Source organism: Bos indicus, chromosome 1, assembly GCF_029378745.1.
Source record: "Bos indicus isolate NIAB-ARS_2022 breed Sahiwal x Tharparkar chromosome 1, NIAB-ARS_B.indTharparkar_mat_pri_1.0, whole genome shotgun sequence".
Taxonomy (NCBI): Eukaryota; Metazoa; Chordata; class Mammalia; order Artiodactyla; family Bovidae; genus Bos; species Bos indicus.
In genome coordinates, this window is record NC_091760.1 from 96,194,420 (window position 1) to 96,215,713 (window position 21,294).

The 21,294-nt window shown below is 39.8% G+C and overlaps 1 protein-coding gene across 8 annotated transcripts in view; it reads left to right on the forward strand.

The window, feature by feature from the left end:
• PLD1 (phospholipase D1) overlaps positions 1 to 21,294 on the forward strand; it is a 283,505-nt gene that overhangs the window by 114,981 nt on the left and 147,230 nt on the right. For all 8 annotated transcript variants that reach the window (XR_011570916.1, XM_019959589.2, XM_019959595.2 and 5 more), the window contains 4 exons: positions 7,503 to 7,655; positions 11,424 to 11,573; positions 12,277 to 12,360; positions 21,143 to 21,224. Coding sequence is in view for 7 of the 8 variants with exons in the window: in XM_019959589.2 (XP_019815148.2) it covers positions 7,503 to 7,655; positions 11,424 to 11,573; positions 12,277 to 12,360; positions 21,143 to 21,224 (469 nt within the window). In the remaining variant the exon portion in view is untranslated. The remainder of the gene's footprint in view (positions 1 to 7,502; positions 7,656 to 11,423; positions 11,574 to 12,276; positions 12,361 to 21,142; positions 21,225 to 21,294) is intronic.

Here is a 21,294-nt window from a genome sequence, read left to right on the forward strand (position 1 = left end):
GTCCCCCATCCTGAACCCCCTCCCACCTCCCTCCCCCTCCCACCCCTCCGGGTTGTCCCAGTGCACTGGCTTTGAGCGCCCTGTTTCATGCATCAAACTTGGACTGGTGATCTATTTCATATATGGTAAAATATACATGTTTCAATGCTATTCTCTCAAATCATCCCACCCTCACCTTCTCCTACAGAGTCCAAAAGTCTGTTCTTTATGTCTGTGTCTCTTTTGCTGTCTTACATATAGGGTCATTGTTACCATCTTTCTAAATTCCATATATATGCGTTAGTATACTGTATTGGTGTTTTTCTTTCTGACTTACTTTGCTCTGTACAATAGGCTCCAGTTTCATCCACCTCATTAGAACTGATTCAAATGTATTCTTTTTAATGGCTGAGTAATACTCCATTGTGTGTATGTACCCCAGCTTTCTTATCCATTCATCTGCTGATGGACATCTAGGTTGCTTCCATGTCCTGGCTATTGTAAACAGTGCTGCGATGAACATTGGGGTACACGTGTCTCTTTCAATTCTGGTTTCCTCAGTATGTATGCCCAGCAGTGGGATTGCTGGATCGTATGGCAGTTTTATTTCCAGTTTTTTAAGGAATCTCCACACTGTTCTCCATAGTGGCTGTACTAGTTTGCATTTGGATGTGGAATTCTTTTGGAGTGATGAAAATATTCTGGAATTATATATTAATGATGATAGCATACAAATTTACAAATATAGTAAACTAAAATACACTAAGACCCACTAAACCATACATAAAAAAATAAACAAAAAAAATGGTAGTGTTCAGGGGTAATTTTAGAGTTATATTTGTGAGGATGTATATTATGGTAAGTGTGATATAGACAGAAAACTTTAATTCTTGTCCTATGTCCTGTCCAACTAAAGACTCCTTATAGAGGAGTATTCTTATCTCATTCTTATTTGTTCCTCAAAGCATCTATGACAACATTTTTAACATAATAGACAACAGCTATTTGTTCCAATAATAATTTACTGGAATTTTTAAAACTATTAAGAGATGTTTGTAATTTTTCTAACCTTGAAAAAAATATGAACTCATGTGTAAAGAGGAAATTAAGTTATGTGTGAGTTGAAGATATATAAGCTTAAAACTAGGATCTTTAAACGTGTATTTCAGATACATTGCCAACCAAAAATACCATTAGATTGGTTTATTATTTTCTGGGTTTTTAAAGAATAGAAGAAATTACAAGGGAAAGATCAAGAGATTAAGCTAGAGGAAGTTGAGAATTTCTATATTACAAAAAAACAAAAGATTTTTTTAACTACAATAAACGGGACTAGTAGACTAGACAATATTTGTTTTCAAATAAACTTCTGTAATTTATTTAAATGTCCCCAGAAACTTGGGGTATAAGTAACATCACAGGAAATGCAGAGATTCCCACTTGAAGTAGCTTCCCATCCTCTCCTACCTGCAGTGGTACAGAACCCTGGGGAACACTGAGTGCCAAGCCAGGAGAGGACCAGAGCCTAAGCCAGCCTGCTCCTGACCTTATGAACTTCCCTGGGAAAGAATCTGCCTGCAGTGCAGGAGACCTGAGTTCTATCCCTGGGTCAGGAAGACCCCCTGGAAAAGGAAATGGCAGCCCACTCCAATATTCTTGCCTGGAGAATTCCACAGACAGAGGAGCCTGGCAGGCTCCAGCCCATGGGGTCACAGAGAGTCGGACACGACTAAGCGACCAACACTTTCACTTCCTACTCTTGCTTCCTACGCCATACCATGCCTCTCGGGGAGGCAGGACCTCCAAACCACTGGGGCCCTGGCACTAATTCCTCTTGCCTACTCCCCGGTCGTCAGCTTTGCCTAAGGTTGCTACTAAGTATTAGGTATGGATTTTGGGCTGCAAGCACTGGTAAGTCTTTGACTGAAGACTTGCTCTGGATTGCCTGAGCAGAGTAGGCTGGAGGCATTCGCAGGCCCTAGGAACAACCTTCAGCCAAGAGCTGGCGGGAGTCCAGCCCCCTCACCCCTCAGGTAGGGTGATTCACCAGCAAACTCTGCACTGTCTCCCGAGGTTCCCTGGAAGATTTGCAGCACAGCTGCCCACAATCCAGTGCATGAAAACACATCCTCGATGGCTCCCTTCCTGCTCTTGCTTCCTGTCCTTCCCTTCCTCTGCTTCCTACTAAGCTCCCTAATAAGTAACTTTACAAACCGCTTTCACGTCTATCCGTGTCTCAGAGTTGACTTCTAGAGCAACCCAACCTAAGACATCTACTCAAGAAATGGAAGCCTGGATCTGGTCCATTTTGTCATTTATTGAGCACCTAATGTTTGCCAGGCTGTGTTCTAGCCACTGTGAGAACAGTGGTGAACAAGGCCATGCCCCTGCCCTCACAGAGCACTATTGGAGGAGATCACAGACAGTGGAGAAGCTGACAAGCAGGGTGAATGATGTTAGCACAAGTGTTTATCAGAGCTTTGAAAGAAAAAGAAGGTGATGGGACAGTCAGGGACATGAGGACTTCAGACAGAGGCTTTAGCTACAGAAGTCAAGGAACTGACCTTGAGTTGTAACCTCTGTGAGAAAGAGCAGCCCAAAAAGGTAGAAGGGGGAGGCTTTGTTATATAAAGGAAATATACCTCCCCCACTTTTTAAAGTCTGATAATATCAGATTTCAGTCTTCCTGGTGGCTCAGTGGGTAAAGAATCTGCCTACAATGCAGAAGACACACGAGATGTGAGTTCAATCCCTGGGTCAGGAAGGTCCCCTGGAGGAGGGCATGACAACCCACTCCAGTATTTTTGCCTGGAGAATCACATGGACAGAGGAGCCTGGTGGGCTACAGTCCATGGTGTTGCAAAGAGTGGGACACAACTGAAGTGACTGAACATACATATCAGACTTCAACCAGGACAATCTAAAAAGATATGATCTTCCCTAGAATAAAATGTCTCTTCATTTTAATTTGTATAAATCTTTCCATGAAAATTGAAGCCTTGGTTCCATATTAATAAGTATTTTCTGAGTTACATTCATGGGGTATAAAATGTCAGTACCAAACAAAAATGATAAGATGTAGCTGACAAATTTTGTTTGGAAAATTTCCCACACTAGAAGACTGCTGCTGCTGCTAAGTCGGTTCAGTCGTGTCTGACTCTGTGCGACCCCACAGACGGCAGCCCACCAGGCTCTGCCATCCCTGGGATTCTCCAGACTAGAACACTGGAGTGGGTTGCCATTTCCTTCTCCAATGCATGAAAGTGAAAAGTGAAAGTGAAGTTGCTCAGTCGTGTCTGACTCTTAGCGACCCCATGGACTGCAGCCTACCAGGCTCCTCCGTCCATGGGATTTTCCAGGCAAGAGTACTGGAGTGGGGTGCCATTGCCTTCTCCACACTAGAAGACTATTGGTGTCTAAATGAGAGTTACTTTTAAGGGCAACACTTGATCATATCTCTTTTTTAAATTTTTGTATCCATTAAAAAAAAAAAGATTCTGATCATTTTGTATATTCTGTATTGACAAACTGACATAAGGCAAACAAGGCCATCAAACTTTCAACCAAGTCTCAGGCACAGTATGAAGAAAAGGAAAAAAAAAAAAAAAAACATTTCTTCTGTTCTGCTGGCAAACACAGCAAGCATTTCTTCCCTCAATTTAAAACATCTGCTTAAACAGCACATCATATTGATGGGCTCAATGATAAGTTTCTTATCTCAAATAATATCTTAAGAGATAATTTATAAGAAATAAATTTAGCATTTACTAAACTATGAACTATACCAAGAATTACAATTTTTAGACAGTGACCATGTCTAAATGATTTTATTTATGCTCCAGGATCTATTTGTGCAGCTGTTATTCAGGCAAGAGTGTTGCTTTGCCTGAAGAACTTGTCTGGGCCCTGGGGAGATACCAGTGGACATGATACACATTCCCTGTTCTCAAGGATCTCACTTTCTAGTAAAGGAAAGACAAGAAACAAGCAGACGAATAAACAGTTCCAGACAGTGATAAGTGCTAGGAAGAAGCGAAACAGGATGCAGAGGCGAGTGGGCTGGGAGCCCAGGAAAACCTTCCAGTGGAGAAATATTTAAGCGAAAGATTGATTGACAGGCAGGGACTGCTCATGGGAGGATCTGGAAGAAATAATTTCTAAGTGAGGAAGAGCAAATGTAGAAGCCCAGAGAACAAGGTAGCAAGTCTCAGGACCAGTGAGACCAACGTGGTGAGAAGGAAGAGTATGAGATGAGGCTGAGAAGGTGATGTGTGACTTAGGTGGCTCTATCTGCATTTTAATGACACAGTTTGTAGTAGAACAGGTCACATCTTGTTAGAACAGACCATAATCTCACCTGGTATAGAACAAGAGAATTCATAAAAGCTCACATTTATTGGCTCCAGGCATTGTGCTAAGCAACATCCTTAAGTCATCTCAGTGAATCCTCAAAAATACTTATGAGCTGGACATTACTCCTATCCTCGTTTTATGGATTTAGACCTCAGGCTCAATTACCCCAGTTCACAGAAAAGGGCAAGTGACAGAACCAAAACTGGAGCCAGGGAGGCTGACTTCAAGCAGACACTTAATCCCTGAGCAGCAGGTGCTGTCGAGAAGGCAATGGCACCCCACTCCAGTACTCTTGCCTGGAAAATCCCACAGATGGAGGAGCCTGGTAGGCTGCAGTCCATGGGGTCGCTAAGAGTCAGACACGACTGAGCGACTTCCCTTTCACTTTTCACTTCATGCACTGGAGAAGGAAATGGCAACCCACTCCAGTGTTCTTGCCTGGAGAATCCCAGGGATGGCAGAGCCTGGTGGGCTGCCGTCTATGGGGTCGCACAGAGTCGGACACGACTGAAGCGACTTAGCAGCAGCAGCAGGTGCTGACTCCCAGAAGGCTGCTTGGCAAATTCCTTTCTTGATGCATATCCTCCTGTTAGAGAAAAAAATCTTTTGACAAAAGAGACAAAGAGGAGAAACAAGAAAAGGTTAATGAATGGTATAGTTAAGAAAAGCTTTAAACTAAGGCCTGGCATCAATTCACCTTATATCTAATAACTGTTACAGAGAACAACTCATCATCGTCAAAACAGAAACCATTCTCTTTTGCCTTCAGATTTCAAAATCCAGCAGTCACTATTAAACACTTCTGTATTTCTTCATCCCTCACTGTTGTGTCTGGTGTGGAGCTCTGGCTAGAGCTGGCTCTGATGCCATTCAGGGGACCTTGACTTCTAGGCAAGTCCCCAAGTCCGGTACGTTTGACTTTTCTTTGTCAGTTTGACAAACCCACCAGCTGTGGTTTTCAAAGCCTGTGGCTCCTTCCTGGTCAGCAACACTGCTGCTCTGGGCCTGTGCCCTGCCGTCTGCTCTCTAGCTTACATAGAAAGTCAGGCTGGGACAAGGGATCATAGCTAAAGAAGGACCTTTAACAGATATATGATCTTTAAGCCTTGACCGACTTTTCATCAACAAGTAGTTATACGTAACTCATAACTCAGCCCCATCAGAATGACTGAGTTTCTATTTGATATCATGGCCTTGGCAGTGACATTCAGCAGTGTTAAGAGAATTCTTATAAAACATGAATTTCTGCATTTTCTGAAAACTATTGAGAGTGTTATCCATTAATATTGTTCAGTTGCTTTATGTAAGGTTCCAAGTGAGAAACTTTCTTTGGAATTTATCTTTTTGTTGGGTGACTTCTTTATTTCCTTAATTTATTCATTTGATAAGAAAAACCAGGAAGCTCAAACCCACATTGGTGTGCCATCACCATAATTATATTAGTGTTGTGGTTAGATATTTGCTTTCTCTGACCTTGATGTTTTCCCTTTTGTTAATTGTAACACATGTATGACCTTTACTGTGTTATCCTAAATCCATCCCACCCCCCTTTAATTGGAAAGGAGACAGCCTGTATATTAAAAAAACAAGTGAAATGAAACCATGTGGAAATCAATGTAGATTGTCTACATTAAATCCCAAACTAGAGAGCCACTAAAATGTAATGTGGTTAGCAATTTCAGTAATAATTTGTTATAGGTTTCCTTTAACTTCTGATGTCACGTATTACGTTTACAATATTTGTTCATTTATGTTCAGGTATTCTGGCCTTACCTATTTCATAACGTGCTTTATGTTGCCTAATACGTGGTATAATATTCCCATTGTTCATTTCTTTAATTATTGACCAATTCATTTCACCACTACCCAATTGCAGGTGACGATGACATTACCTACATGGCCTTCAGACTCTCCTCAATGTGGCCTTTGCCAGGCTCCTACCCCACTCCCCACACCTCATCTGCTACACTTCCGGAAACCCTGGCCTCCCCAGGCCGTCCCCCAATACAGGCAGCATTCCCAGCCTTGGTGCCTTTGCGAACTCTTCCCTCCATGTGGATGTATATATACCTGGACTACCTCTTCGGGCTCTGCTTGTTGGGCTCCTTCCTGGTTTTGCTCAGACAACACTTTTTTGAGAAATGCCACTAGCCCTTTCTCTTAGAACTGAGGACCCCTTCCTTACACACATCTCTTTTTGCTTTCCTCCTTTAACACCTATCCCATTCAGCCTAGCATTGTTATTGTGCCCCACCAGCCTAACAAGTTCCTTTGAAAACATGTCTGATTTATCTTCGTGCCATTTCTACCTCTGCTCTAACTCCCAGTTTATCACTGTACTTTTCCATCATGAAGCTCTTAAATATATATTTGAATTGATTGCAGATATACTTTTGAGAGATCATGTTCCACTGAGCATTATTTATTAATGGTCCTTGCTGCTGCTGCTGCTGCTAAATCGCTTCAGTCGTGTCCGACTCTGTGAGACCCCATAGATGGCAGCCCAGCAGGCTCCCCAGTCCCTGGGATTCTCCAGGCAAGAACACTGGAGTAGGTTGCCATTTCCTCCTCCAATGCATGAAAGTGAAAAGTGAAAGTGAAGTCACTCAGTCGTGTCTGACTCTTAGCGACCCCATGGACTGCAGCCTACCAGGCTCCTCTGTCCATGGGATTTTCCAGGCAAGAGTACTGGAGTGGGGTGCCATTGCCTTCTCCGATTAATGGTCCTTAAGCCACCAATAATTTGAAATGAACAATATGCAGAGTATTGGATGTTTATTAAATTTTTTTAAGGGGAATTTTTACTTACTCAGAGACTCAGTTGCCTCTTCTGTGATGGTTTATTTTGGCAAACATTAACCCACCCCATTTTCCAACAGCTTTGGTTCCTGCTGTCCATCCTGTGAGCACTGCCCACCCACATCAGGGACATTATTGAATTGTCTTGAATTGCTTGGTGCCAGTACTTCTCAGGGAAACATAATAGGAAGATTTTTGTTTGTTTTTCTGTTTCATAGTGTTTTCATGTTTTAAAAAATAGACCCCTGTGTAAAAGACAAAATTATGTTTACTGTCTGCTAGAATGCTTACTTCAAACTTGTCGTAATAACTTGTTCCCTTCGTTTCAATAATTCAGTACAACTTCAAAAATATGTGTTTTCTTCTTACAGGTGGTTGATAGTAAAAGATTCCTTTTTACTGTATATGAAACCAGACAGTGGTGCTATTGCCTTCGTCCTGCTGGTGGATAAAGAATTCAGAGTTAAGGTGGGGAGGAAGGAGACAGAGACGAAGTATGGACTCCGAATTGATAATCTTTCAAGGTAGAATTTGGAAAGATTTTTTAAAGATTTCTCTAAAAACAGTTTTTCTCCCAACCTTAAGTGAAGAAGAAGGTAAAATAATTTAGGTGTTAGAAAATTATTATTTAGAACTCATCCTCAATTAAAAGTAATTAAACTACTTTTTTATATCTTTAGGATGCAGAGTATCCTATATGCAAGAGTCAGAATAAATGGTACCATGTATTGCTGTGTGCCTGTTTTAACAAAATATATGCCTGCTTTAACAAAATTGACTACCCATTAATACCAATTTACCAAACAGATAAGGAGTAATAGTTCTTGTTTTTAAAAAGTAGAATTTTACTTTATAAATGGATACCCTTTAATTAATAAAACATGTACACAGTGATCTGATTATAAAAATTCTGTTTACATACAGATTTTTTAAAAGATACCTTGAAGGATACTCAACTGTACATTTATTATAGATTTTATTAGTGAGTTTGTGAAAGGCTTTTCTTTTGAAAGGCTGTAGTTATACAATATATGTGTGTCTTTTTCTTTCTGATATATATATTTGTCTCTATAAAGTTCAGGGTCATGTATATGAATACATTTTTGTTGTTTAGTTGCTATGTTGTATCCAACTCTTTTGTGACACCATGGACTATAGCCCATCAGGCTCCTCTGTCTATGGAATTCTCCAGGCAAGAATACTGGAGTGGGTTGCCATTTCCTGCTCTAGGGGATCTTCCTGACCAAGGGATTGAACCCACATCTCCTCCTTGGCAGGCAGATTCTTTACCACTGAGCCACCTGGGAAGCCCATATGAATACATACACATATACAAAGGTCCATATAGTCAAAGCTATGGTTTTTCCAGTAGTCATGTATGGATGTGAGAATTGACCATCAAGAAGGCTCAGCACCGAAGAACTGATGTTTTTGAACTGTGGTGTTGGAGAAGACTCTTGAGACTCCCATGGACTGCAAGGAGATCAAACCAGTCAGTCCTAAAGGAAACCAACCCTGAGCATTCATTGAAAGGACTGAGCTGAAACTGAAGCTCTAATACTTTGGCTACCTGATACGAAGAGCTGACTCTTTGGAAAAGACCCTGATGCTGGGAAAGATTGAAGGCAGGAGGAGAAGGGGACAACAGAGGATGAGATGGTTGGATGGCATCACCAATTCAATGGACATGAGTTTGAGCAAGCTCTGGGAGATCGTGAAGGACAGGGAAGCCTGGCATGCTACAGTCCATGGGGTCTCAGAGAATCAGACTTGACAGAGTGAGCTGAACAATGACAACAACATTTCTCTCTATACACACTGACTGACATCAAATATATATATGTATTTAATATAAATACGCTACTCGTACTAATATGTTTGCGTGTGTGTTTGTGTGTGTGTGTGAAAAATGCTGAACTTACCAATCTCAGACAATAGGAGGTTCAGGATGTTATTGGGAATATAATGATGCTGCCATTAAATCTTCCTCCTGGAAATTCTCTGGAAGTTCAGTGGTTAGGACTCTGTGCTTTCACTGCCAAGGGCCTGAGTCCAATCCCTGATCAGGGAACTAGAGTCCCACAAGCTACACAGAGCAGCCAAAAAAAAAGCCACCTCCCTCCTGGTACTACTTTCCTGTTTTCTGGAGGACCATAGAAATCAGACCACAATTTTCACTGGTCGCTGTGACAGCTGCTTTACTGGCCATCTTATCTCCATTTCCTGTCATCACTCACTTGTGCACCCTTGCCAAATGAATCCATACAGACCCAGGTTTCATCTGCTCCCTCCCTGGTGTAAGTGGTCCCCCTCCTTGTATCAAAGAAGCCCAAATTCCTCCGTTTACAATCTGAGGCCTTTTATCTCTCTGCCTTCATTGGCAATCCCTCCCTAAAGCAGTCTTTCTGTTCTTTAGGGACGGTTCTCTTCACACCTCTCCTCACACATTTTTTAATTTCACCTTTCTTCTTTCTACCTCCATGTTTGGAATGGTTCTTTTTTTTCCCCCTTACCTCTGATTCACATCCTGTGATAAGACTTCTGTTTGTCCTTTATCTCTTCTTTTTCTCATAACTGGTTTTCAGAGGCATTTCAGCTCAGTTGGAGCAGTGCTTGCATGCTGGGTCAAGCCCAGGCATTTTCTGTGCCCTGGTGACCTCTCTGCAGAACCCCGTGTCTGCCTGCCGCGGCCAGTGGAGAATGCCTCACTCCTCCCAGCACCACCACGTCTCACCTCGCCTCTCCCTACACCCCAGACAAAAGCCAAGCATCAGTCTCTCACATATCGAGGGGACCAGTTTGGACATCCCTGATCTTTATAAATAATTATTTTAGGATCATTGCATTTCTCCCCAAAGCAAACTCTCCCTGCTCACTCACAGCACCGGTCCTTTATTGGGGCAAGTTTCTGCCTAAATGCCAGGGAGACTGCTGACTTCAATACCTTGTTTTCTCTGGGTTTTTGTTGTTGTTATTGTTGTTGTTGTTTTCCTTTTGGCAGTGGCTAGAGAAAATCCCATGGATGGAGGAGTCTGGTAGGCTGCAGTCCATGGGGTCGCTAGAGTCGGACACGACTGAGTGACTTCACTTTCACTTTTCACTTTCATGCTTTGGAGAAGGAAATGGCAACCCATTCCAGTGTTCTTGCCTGAAAAATCCCAGGGACGAGGAAGCCTGGTGGGCTGTCGTCTGTGGGGTTGCACAGAGTCGGACACGACTGAAGCGACTTAGCAGTAGCAGCAGCAGCAGAGACATACAGATTCCTATTTCACTGACCTGGGATAGAACCTGGAGTTCTGGCAGTGAGAGCATGGAGTCCTACCCACTGGATTGCCAGGGAGTTCCCACACCTTGTTTTCTCTGAACTTCAAATTTGGATAACTCACTTCCACCTCTTAGTGGTAGTCACCTCTTTTGGCATTTGTTATGTAATAACTTTTTGTAATCTCCCACTCTGAATTTTTTTTTCAGCACTGACAAATCTGTAACCATTTAGAATCATTTAGTCATTTGCAACAGAAAAATCCAGTGCAGTCTGGGTTACATCAGAAGTAATTAATCAAATATGTTAACCATGGCTGATTCCAGGGCTCCAGCTATGTCACTGAGGTGCATTTTCCTGGAGTTTCTCAATTCTGTCGCCTGGGATCTACTCCATCCTCAGGCTGGTCTCCTGGTGGTAGCAAGATGGCTGCCTCTTACACTCAAACCAAGTTTGGTGGAAGGGGAAGAGTCTCCTGCTGCATTTCTGAGCAAGTCCTTGATTATATTCTCACTTTTTGGGTGGAGTTGGCTTATGAATATCATCCTTGAACCAGTCTTTGGAATCAGGAGCTGAAGTATGCCATTTTGTTGGCTTTGGTAGACCCAGAGTAGGCACGGGATGATCAGGCTATTTCCAGAGGCTGAGGGAATGGACACCAGGTAGGCCAAAGGGAAATGTCCTTTACAGGAACCAACAATTTTCTAAGACTTGGATGTAGGACCTCACTTGATGCCTCTTCCATCTCCTCCTCACAGCTTGGCCCAGTTAGCTCTAGGCCTTTACACATGTTTGCATAAGTGAATGAGGAAATAAGTAACCTGAAAGTTTATTTTGCTACACTGAATATATTTTTAAATACTGACAAAACCATTTAAAAGTCTGTTTTTTTCATATCAGTAGGATGCTCTTTGTCTAAAATTTTCTTTGCTGCACTACCAAAACAAATGGGACATTTTAATTCTTAAATTGTTTAAAGAGATAGAGCATAAAGTGACCATTCTTTTCCACATTTTGCTTTTCTTTGAAGGACTCTGATTTTAAAATGCAACAGCTATAGACATGCTCGGTGGTGGGGAGGGGCTATAGAAGAATTCATCCAGAAGTATGGCCCCGACTTTCTCAGAGATCATCGATTTGGATCATATGCTGCTATCCAAGGGAACACTTTAGCCAAATGGTAAGATCTTTTTGCTCTAAGATTATGAAGATAGTCATAGCATTTAATATTACAGTGGTCTAGGTTCACCTGGAATCAATTTTTGAAGCTGTGAAAAAATATTATGTATTATACTTCACAAGAGCCTTTGTAGGACTACCTGAGCATAGAATATTTTTCCATTTTTTGTTTTTATGATTTTTTTAAAAATGAACTTTAGATAGCTAGCTTTAGATTGTGAAGTCTGATTTTAAAAGTTAACTTCATTTTCTTAATGATGCAAATGAAAAGCTTATTTAAGTCATTAGCCATAATTTAAGAAAGAGAAATTTACTTGGTAGGTATTTCTTTTAAATAAAATTTTGCTTAGCATGTTATTCTACCCATGGGTTAGAAACTGGTCTGCTTTCAGTCTCAGAAGAACAATAGTGTGTGTGTTCAGTAGGGTGGGAGAGTGCATCTGACCTCATACAATGATGAGAGCATTCAATTTGTTATTCTCTCAGCAGAAAAGAATCAGATTGCCTACTTCTGTCTACTTACTGTACTTCCTGCATAGCAAACAGAACATGGTATTTTCAGTTTTTGTTTCCAGTTATACAAAGTAAGCTGGTGGTTTTGTAGAGATTCTAGGCAGTGGCTTCCGTCTCCTGTTTTGCCATATGATAGACTTCTTTTTTTATCTTTTTTGTTAAAAAAATGAAACTGAAAACTTGTCTTTCAGGTATGTTAATGCCAAAGGATATTTTGAAGATGTGGCAAATGCAATGGAAGAGGCAAAAGAAGAAATATTTATCACAGACTGGTGGTTAGTATATGTCCCTGGGGAGTTTGGAGATCTCTGTGTTTAGGAATATACAACAGTGTTGTACTGTTCTAGAATCATACATTAAGAAAGACAGCAGTAGTCACAGATGTTTTGGTAAAAGTCCCAACTAATTAATTGTAGTAGCCTCCACTGAAAGGTCTTTTCAAAAAAACCTCACATCCATATAGATTGTTAAAATATTTAGTTTGAGCAATTTTGTTTTTGGTTTTCCCTTTGGAAGCAAATAACCAATATTTATTGTAGTAAAGATTATTTTGCAATGCAAATATAGGTGTAGAGATAATGGAAAATAGTCTTCCTTCGATATCTTCCATGATGTTGGTATGTCTGTCTTAGTACACTTCCTCTGAATTGTCCCTTTGAAACTGGACTATTTCCATTTACCTATTAGTATTAAAATATCCTTTGTAATGACTAAGCCTGGTTAGCTTTTCTAGAGATGCATCAGATTTCAACTTTCTAATCCCCTTTAAAATCATCCATGAGAGTTAAAATGCTAATTAAAGCCATTGCAAGTCTCTTGTATCTAAAATTCACTTAGCTCTTGGGAAATTTTACTCCTGGAGTAGGTGTAGGCCTTGTAGTATGACTTTAGTTCCAATAACCCATCTGCCTGGATGGTTAAAACCCATTGCTGATGCTAACATTTCCTACAATGAAAATGAAAATGTCTAAAATATGTTTTCCTTCTAAGAACTTAGTTGCTTGAAATGCTCCTCCCACCCCCATTTTTCCCTATCCTATTTCTTTCCAAATGCTATCTTTATTGAACTATGAAAATAGCATCATAATTCATTTCCTCCTAATTCTAGGTTTGGGGGGAAAAGAAGAGTAATTAGGAATGTGAACTCATCTTTTTCTACTGTTTTGCCTCAATGATGAGGAAATGTTTAAGTCTAGGGCATGCTTTCCCAACCTTGGCACTACTGACATGTGGAGCCAGATAATTCTTTATTGCGGGGGCTTGTTCTTTGTGTTATGGGGTCTCTGGCTTTTGTCCACTTGATGCCAGTAGCAAGGTCCCAGTTGAGATAACCAAAATATCTTCAGGCATCAAATGTCCCCTGCGGGTCACACTCCCTCTTGGTTGAGAACCATTGATCTAAAGTCAGCAGATAAGGCTTGTGATAATCAGCATGTCTGTGCTTCTGTTTATTCTCATGTTTATGGAGGAGCTTAATCTTGGTCCTTTTATTCTTGCCAAATTTTATCTCTTCAAGTCGGCTACCAGAAATAAAGTTTCTTCCTTGTGAACTATTTCTTTGATTGAATACTTTCTACACACTTAAGAGATTAAGTTCAAGCTTAATGTAGTAGGTATGTTCCTTTAAAATGTATTTCTGAAAGTTTGACTAGGACATGAAAGAGACTGTAAATAGCGTTTCCACTGAGCCCGTATTATCATGTTTTACACAAACAAATAATATGTGTTTTGAAGGTTCTGAACACTGAAATATAGGCTCTCATTTAAACATCTAAAGAGATGGAATGTTGAATGTTTCTTCTGTCAGCAAAAAAAATAAATCAGCAGGTTATTTCTTTTTCGTGACTGTGCTAGGATAACATCTTATTACAACTCTGTCTTTGAAACAAAACCTTTGCAGAAACTTTCCTCAAAACAAGTGAAGAAAATTCTTGTTATACAATTATATTGCAAAAGTGAGCATTCAGAAACTTTATCACACCCTGATATATCTGGATCTGAGAGAATGAAAAGCATAGTGAGAAGATGCACATGCCCTTTAGAAGCTTCTAATCTAAATCAAGAGACATCATATACATGAGTGAAAACTGTGTTACTCTCTTTTTGAAACAATTAATATGCAAGCAAAGGCAGATTTGAGCAGTCTCCGGGAGTTGGTGATGGAGAGGGAAGCCTGACATGCTGCAGTCCATGGGGTCACAAAGAGTTAGACACGACTGAGCCACTGAACTGAACTAAAAAGCAGATTTAATAAAATGAGAAACAACCTGGGACCTAGAAGTGCTTAGCTCTTTTGTTCATTAATTCATTTAACCACCCGTTCTTTCATTTATTAATTTATTCACTCATTCATTTCCGAGATACTTAATGAGCAGCCACTATGTGACAGGCACAGGTCCAGAATGATGAATGAAAAGCACCCCCTACCCTGGACAATACACAGTTAGGAAATTATGTGCAGGACAACAGATCGGGGCCAGCTCAGTGGTGAAGTCACTCAGTCGTGTCCAACTCTTTGCGACCCCATAGACTATAGCCTACCACGCTCCTCCATCTATGGGATTTTCCAGGCAAGAGTACTGGAGTGGGTTGCCATTTCCTTCTCCAGGGGATCTTCCTCACCTAGGAATTGAACCCGGGTTTCCAGCGTTGTAGGTAAAGCATCTGCCTACAAGGCGGGAGACCCAGGTTTGATCCCTGGGTGGGGAAAATCCCCAGGTGGAGCCTGGTAGGCCCCAGTCCATGGGGTCGCAAAGAGTCCAACACGACTGAATGACTTTACTTCTTCACTTCAGTGGTGAAGATCAGCATAGCAGAAGGCACAGGGTGAGGGTGGGGTGGGGGGAAGCACAGAGGAAGGGGCAGTGACTGAGCCTGCAGGAGCTGTGGAAGCTTCACAGGAGAGGAGTCTGGCCTGAGTCCTGGCTGATGGAGCTGTCCAGATAAAGATAGGTGAATATTTTAGGCAGAGAAGTGGTAAGTTATATTAGAATTTTATTTAATAATGCAATAAGAAAAGGTAGCAAAGAAGAGAAAGGAGAGTTGCAGCTTAAGTGGAAAAATAAAAGTGAGAGTCGCTCAGTCGTGTCCGACTCTTTGTGAACCCATGGATTATACAGTCCATGGCATTCTCCAGGCCAGAATACTGGAGTGGGTAGCCTTTCCCTTCTCCAAGGAATCTTCCCAACCCAGGGATAGAACCCAGGTCTCCCACAATCCAGGTGGATTCTTTACCTTCTGAGCCACAAGGGAAGCCCTAAGTGCAAGTTAGGGTTATTATTTTGTGCAACTTTTATTTCAGTAGTCAAAAGAAGACTGACTGATAGGTAGGTAGGTAGATAGATGGATGGATGAAAATACCAGAATGAATACATAATGTATTCATGTGGATTATGACCCCAAAAGTTCAAAATCTTCTGACTTTCAACAGGGTTGGCAAACATTCTGTAAAGAGCCAGAAAGTAAATATTTCAGTTGTTTCAGGTCACATATAGTCTCTGATGCATATTCTTGTTTGTGCAAGTGTGTGTGTGTTTAATAAACCTTTAAAAATATAACAGCTCATGGACCATACTAAAAGAGGCAATGGACCAAATTTGATTCATGGTGCATAATTTGATAACCCTTATCTTAAAAAGTAAATTCTAGTTATTGTATTATATCAATACAGAGCGACTTTCTCTAAGAAACTGTCAATCTGCTTTCTGAAGTGCATGTACTAACAATGTTTGAGAATTTCATCCCTGCTCATCATTGCAAGCACTTGCTGTTGTTAGTCTTTTTGTTGTTGTTGTTCAGTCACTAAGTCGTGTCTGGCTTTTTGCAGCACCATGGACTGCAGCATACCAGGCTTCCCCGTCCTTCACTGGCTCTCAGAGTTTGCTCAAACTCGAGTCCACTGAGTTGATGATGCCCTCCAACCATCTCATCTTCTGTTGCCCCCTTCTCCTCCTGCCCTCAATTTTTCCCACCATCATTCTTTTTTAATGTTAGCCATTCCAAAGGGTATTCAGTAGTCTCTCATGATTTTAATTTGTATTAGCATGTCTTTTCATGGTAAGCATATTTTCCTGTGACTTTTGGACATTTGTTTAGCTTTTTTTGGAGGCACGTTCAAATCTTATTTTTCTTCTTTTTTTAATTTGATTGTCTTCCTATTACTGAATTACAGAAGATCTTTATACATTCTAGTTATAATTTACTCCAGTTCATTCTGGCCTCAGTATTTTCTGATGAAAAATTCATGGTCATTTTGATTTATTGTTCCCCTCTTAAATAATGCATTGTTTTTCTTCTGAGTGCTTTTAATATTTTCTTCCTGTCATTAGGTTTCAGCAATTTGATTATGGTGTTTGAGTTTATCCTGTTTGGAGTTCACTGAGTTTCTTGAATCTGTAGGTTTATGTCACTCATCAAATTTGAGAAATTTTCAGCCATCATTTCTTCAAATTTTTTCATGCATTTCCTATTTCTCCTCTTTTTCTGAGTCTCTGATGACACAAATCAGTATCTTTTTGTATTGTCCTATGGGTCTTTCAGGCTTTGTTAATTTTTTGAAAAATCTTTTGATACTCAAATTGGATAATTTCTCTTTATCTCTCTTTAAATTCATGGATTCTTTCCTTTGTCACCTCTGTTCTAGTGACCCTATTCACTGACAGTTTGATTACTGTAGTATTTTTCAGCTTGAAAATTTCTCTTTGGCTTTTATTTATATCTTTATTTCTTTGCTGAGACTTTTTGACTATCTATTCATTTTAAGAGTGTTCACACTTGTTGAAATATTTTTTTTTTAATATCTAGCAAAGAATTATATTAAATAATATCAGCATATCATTTTGGAATTGGCATTTGTTGAATGGCTTTCCTGCAAGTTGAGATTTTTCTGATTTTTTTTTTTTTTGGTATGCCAAGTACTTTTTAATGTATTCTGGAAGCTTTGAATATTATGAGTCTGGGTCTTGTTTAAATCTTACAGAAAATACTGGTATTTCTGTTTTAGCAGGAAAGTGGTCCATTAGGTCCATGCAGAATGTTCCAACTAGTCTTCTATCTGTGTGTCTTTAGTGACATCTTTCTTTTTAAAGTCTTTGCAGTGCTGTCCAGATCTGTCCCCCATGTTCTCCACCTAATGGCAAATTTGAGCAGTGATTTGTTTCTTATTTCAGTTCTCAAATTCTTCTATATAATATTTAGGATCAAATTTATGTGTGGGCAGCTTGGGAGTGAGCTAGAAGTTCATAAACAACTTTATATAGCGTTGCTTTTCTGAGCTCCTCTCTCTCCCCGTGATCTGCCCACCACTTGTGGGTTGCCTCTTGCTTCCCTTTTCAGTCCTCTGGCTATTGATAGAAATGTGCCCTGCTCTGTTACAGTTTCTGCAATGACACTTTGTATCCAGAGCCAAGCAATGAATATTTGTATCCTCCTCTTGGAACCACATTTCTTCCATTGGAAGGGAAAATTCCACTTCCTCGGAGTTTTTGATGCCTGTGGGCCCTTCCCTGCCACTGCTAGCAGTGCCAGAAGATCCCACTCTTCCTTTCCTCAAGCCTGAACCAGAGGACTTCTGAGGCTCTCTCTGCCTGTGCCAATGCCCATTTCCAGTTCTCTTCCCAACTGAGAAATCAGAGGGAAAAGAACAGTGAAACCAGTACTCACTAGAAGATATGTCAAGAACAAATATGTCCTTCTTTCTCAATACTGAGTCTTCCAATTCATGAATACTGTATATCTCTCCATTTTTTTTTTATGATCTTAAATTTTTTCATCACGTTTTGTACTTTTCACATACTTGTACTTATCACCAAGTAATTCATGTTTTCTATGTTTTTGTAAATGGTATTTTTAAAAGTTCATGTTCCATTTATTTGCTGCCAGCATATGGAAAGACGGTTGATTTTTTAATACTGATCTTACCTACTGCTTGGTTCACTTACTAGTGCGAGTAACTGTTTTGTAGAGATGCCTTAGGATTTTTTCCCCATAGATGGACATGTGATGTGTGAATAATGAAAGTTTTCCTTTTTCCTTTATAATCTGTATGCCTTGTACTTCTTTTTCTCTTCCTTTCTTTCTTTTTCCTTATTGCCTTGGCTAGCATCATCAGCAAAATGTTGAATAGAAGTAGTGAGAATGGACATCTTTCTTGTTCTCAGTGTTAGATGAAAAGCTTTCAGTCTATTATTATATGCTTTAGGTAGATTTTTAAATAGGTGCCTTTTCTTTGAGGAAATTCCTTTCTACTTAAAATGTATTGAGAGTTTTTATTCTAAATGGGTATTGAATTTTGTCAAGACTTTTTTCTGCATATACTGATATAATCTTTCTGTTTTCTGTTAATGTGCTGAATTATATTGATTGATTTTAAACCAACCTTGCATTCTTAGGAATAAGAATGATCCTTTTTATAAGTTGTGAAGTTTTGGTAGAGATTTTTACCTCTGTGATCGTTAGGGATATTGTACTTAATATTTTCTTTTCTTAGACTTTCTTTGATTGGTTTTCATATTAGGATAATGCTAGTCTCATTATATGAGTAAGTACATGTTTTCCCTGCCTTTGTTTCCTGAGTGAATCTTGGTAGGATTGGTACTGTTTCTTCCCACAAAAATAATCAACTCCCCTTTTCTTTTTTAATCTAGCCAGTTTGTTGGTTTTATTAATCTTTCAAAGAATTAGATTTTCGTTTTATTGAGTTTATTGTTTTTCTGTTTTATGTTGCATTAAGGTCTATTCTTATCTATTATTCCCATTCTTCTTACTTTTTCTTTAATTTATTCTTTTTTCTATTTTCTTAAGATGAAAGTTCTGATGATTTATTTTAAACATTTTCTTTCTCATATGAGCATTTAAAACTATAAAATCTTCTAAGAAGAGCCTTTGCTTAGAAGTACTTTTTAACATCTCTGAATTTGGAATGCATCTCACACTCATTACCATCTTACAGCTGTCATCATTTTTTCTTTCTTACTGGTACACACAGTAATATGCATCTTACATTCACTGTTGTCTGAAACCCAATAAAATGTAGTATTCCACAGTTCTTTTGAATTTTGCTTAGCTAATAATTACTTAGTTAAGATCCTGACATAATGATGCTTGTGAGTCCTAGCTGTCCTGTACTTGCCATCGTTTATGCTTTGTTTATAGCATGACTATCATTTTTCATAGCATGACTGCTTTTATCTTTTCATACATTATGCTCAAAATCGAGGTTTCCTTGAGAGCCTGCCTAAGATCCGCCAAAGTATCTAGTAGAATCCTCTGCATACAGGGTACACAGTGATTGGAGATTTTAAAAAAAGATGATAAAGACTTAATTGCAGAGTATAGACCTGAAAATGGCCCCCACACTGAAGCCCTCTGAGCCCATAATTAATGTGTACATTGAAAATTGCAAGTACATATATGTTGTTGGGTATGTCCTACTTTCAGTGAACTAGCAGTGCCCAATGACACACTTTTCTATTTAAAACAGATTCGTTTTTAATTCATCTTAGATCTTTTCCTGTCAGTTGCTGTATTTTTGGTTCAAGTTGTTTCCTATTTTGAACTAAATATGTAAATATTTATACTGTATACACCCCTCTATTGTCTGTTTTCTTATTTATCTTATCCAGTACAAGTTTCTTTTAGATACTTTTTCTCTGGATTTTTATTTTCCTTAACTGAATTTAGTAGAGTGTAAAATTATTTCTTTTAATCTCCTTAGCTCCTTAAAGCCCCGTGGTTTTCCCATGCTTCGAAGAGCCCCTGGCAAGGCGCTATTTCACCCTAGTGTTCTGTAAGACTTTGATCCTTACACAGTTTTCCCTGCTCCTCCAGGTCTAGCATTTCAGCAGATGAAAGTTTATTGCTTTTTTGTTTGTTTTTCCCATTACAGAGGAGTTACACTACTTACCAGTTTAAGTCAGGCAATGACTTTGAACCTAACCCCGAGGGAAAAAGTGACTCTCCTGTACTGTGCTGCCCATGGCACTACTATGAAGAACCCAGGGGTCCATTCTCACAGTGGGAAGAGCTTACCTATCAGCAAGCCTGCCTTCTTCCCTGCTCAGAAAGCCCAGCTTCCCATGGACACTGCTCCTTGGTATAGGAAGTCAGTGTTCGTGTTTATCAATTAGAACACTTTTGGCCTGGATTGCTAGAATACTCAACTGAAAGTAACTTAAACAATTAGGATTTATTTCTCTCATTGAATGAGAATTCTAAAGTTAGACAGTACTAGGGACTTCCCTGGTGGTCCAGTGGTTAGGACTTTGCCTTCCAAAATGCAGGGGGTGTGGGTTCTATGTCTGGTCAGGAAGCTGAGATCCCACATGCCTCATGGCCAAAATCCAAAACATAAAACAGAAGCGATATGGTAACAAATTCAATAAAGACTTTAATAATGGTCCACATCAAAAAAAAAAAAATCATTAAAATTAGGCAGTACTAGAGTTGGTGGAGTTCTCCAGTGATGTTAGGGTTGTGGCTTTGCCCTTAGAATTTCAGCGTGGCTGCAACTGTCTAAGCATCACGCCCCCATACAGCATCCATCCCAGAGCCACTTTCCCTGGGGTTTTGTGTGTGTGCCCCTGTATCTCACCTCTCATCAGAGGAAGAACTTTTCTATTTACCTCCTCATACATCTCATTGTCTGTGCACTTCCTCATATATCTCATTGTGCAGGATTGTGTTATTTTATAAACTGGAGCTGAACACAAGCCTGAGGAAGCAATTATTCAGAATATTCACATTCAGTCAAGGGAGGTAGGCCCTGATACCAAGGAAGGAAAGGGTGGACAATGGTTGTTGGGCAGACAGTCAATAGTATCTGCAAGTGTGTGTATGTATCATATGTGAGTAACAGAGAAATCGAGACTGCCTGTTTTTTTGGATAAAGGTTGTTGTTCCAGTATGAAGTTGTACGTGGACTCATAGAGAACTTTGGGTGACTTGCCATGGTGGAGGATGATAATGGCATTTGGGCTAAAATTGCCGTTGCTTCCTATGACACAATTAGAACTTAATATTTTGTTGTAGTTTCTTGAAATCTTGGTTTTGTGATTTCAGGTTGAGTCCAGAAATCTTCCTGAAACGTCCGGTGGTTGAAGGAAATCGTTGGAGGTTGGACTGCATTCTTAAGCGAAAAGCAGTATGTACTTTACTAACATGCTGATATAATTTTTTTTAATGTTTATTGCCTCTGAAATGCCTTTTTTTAA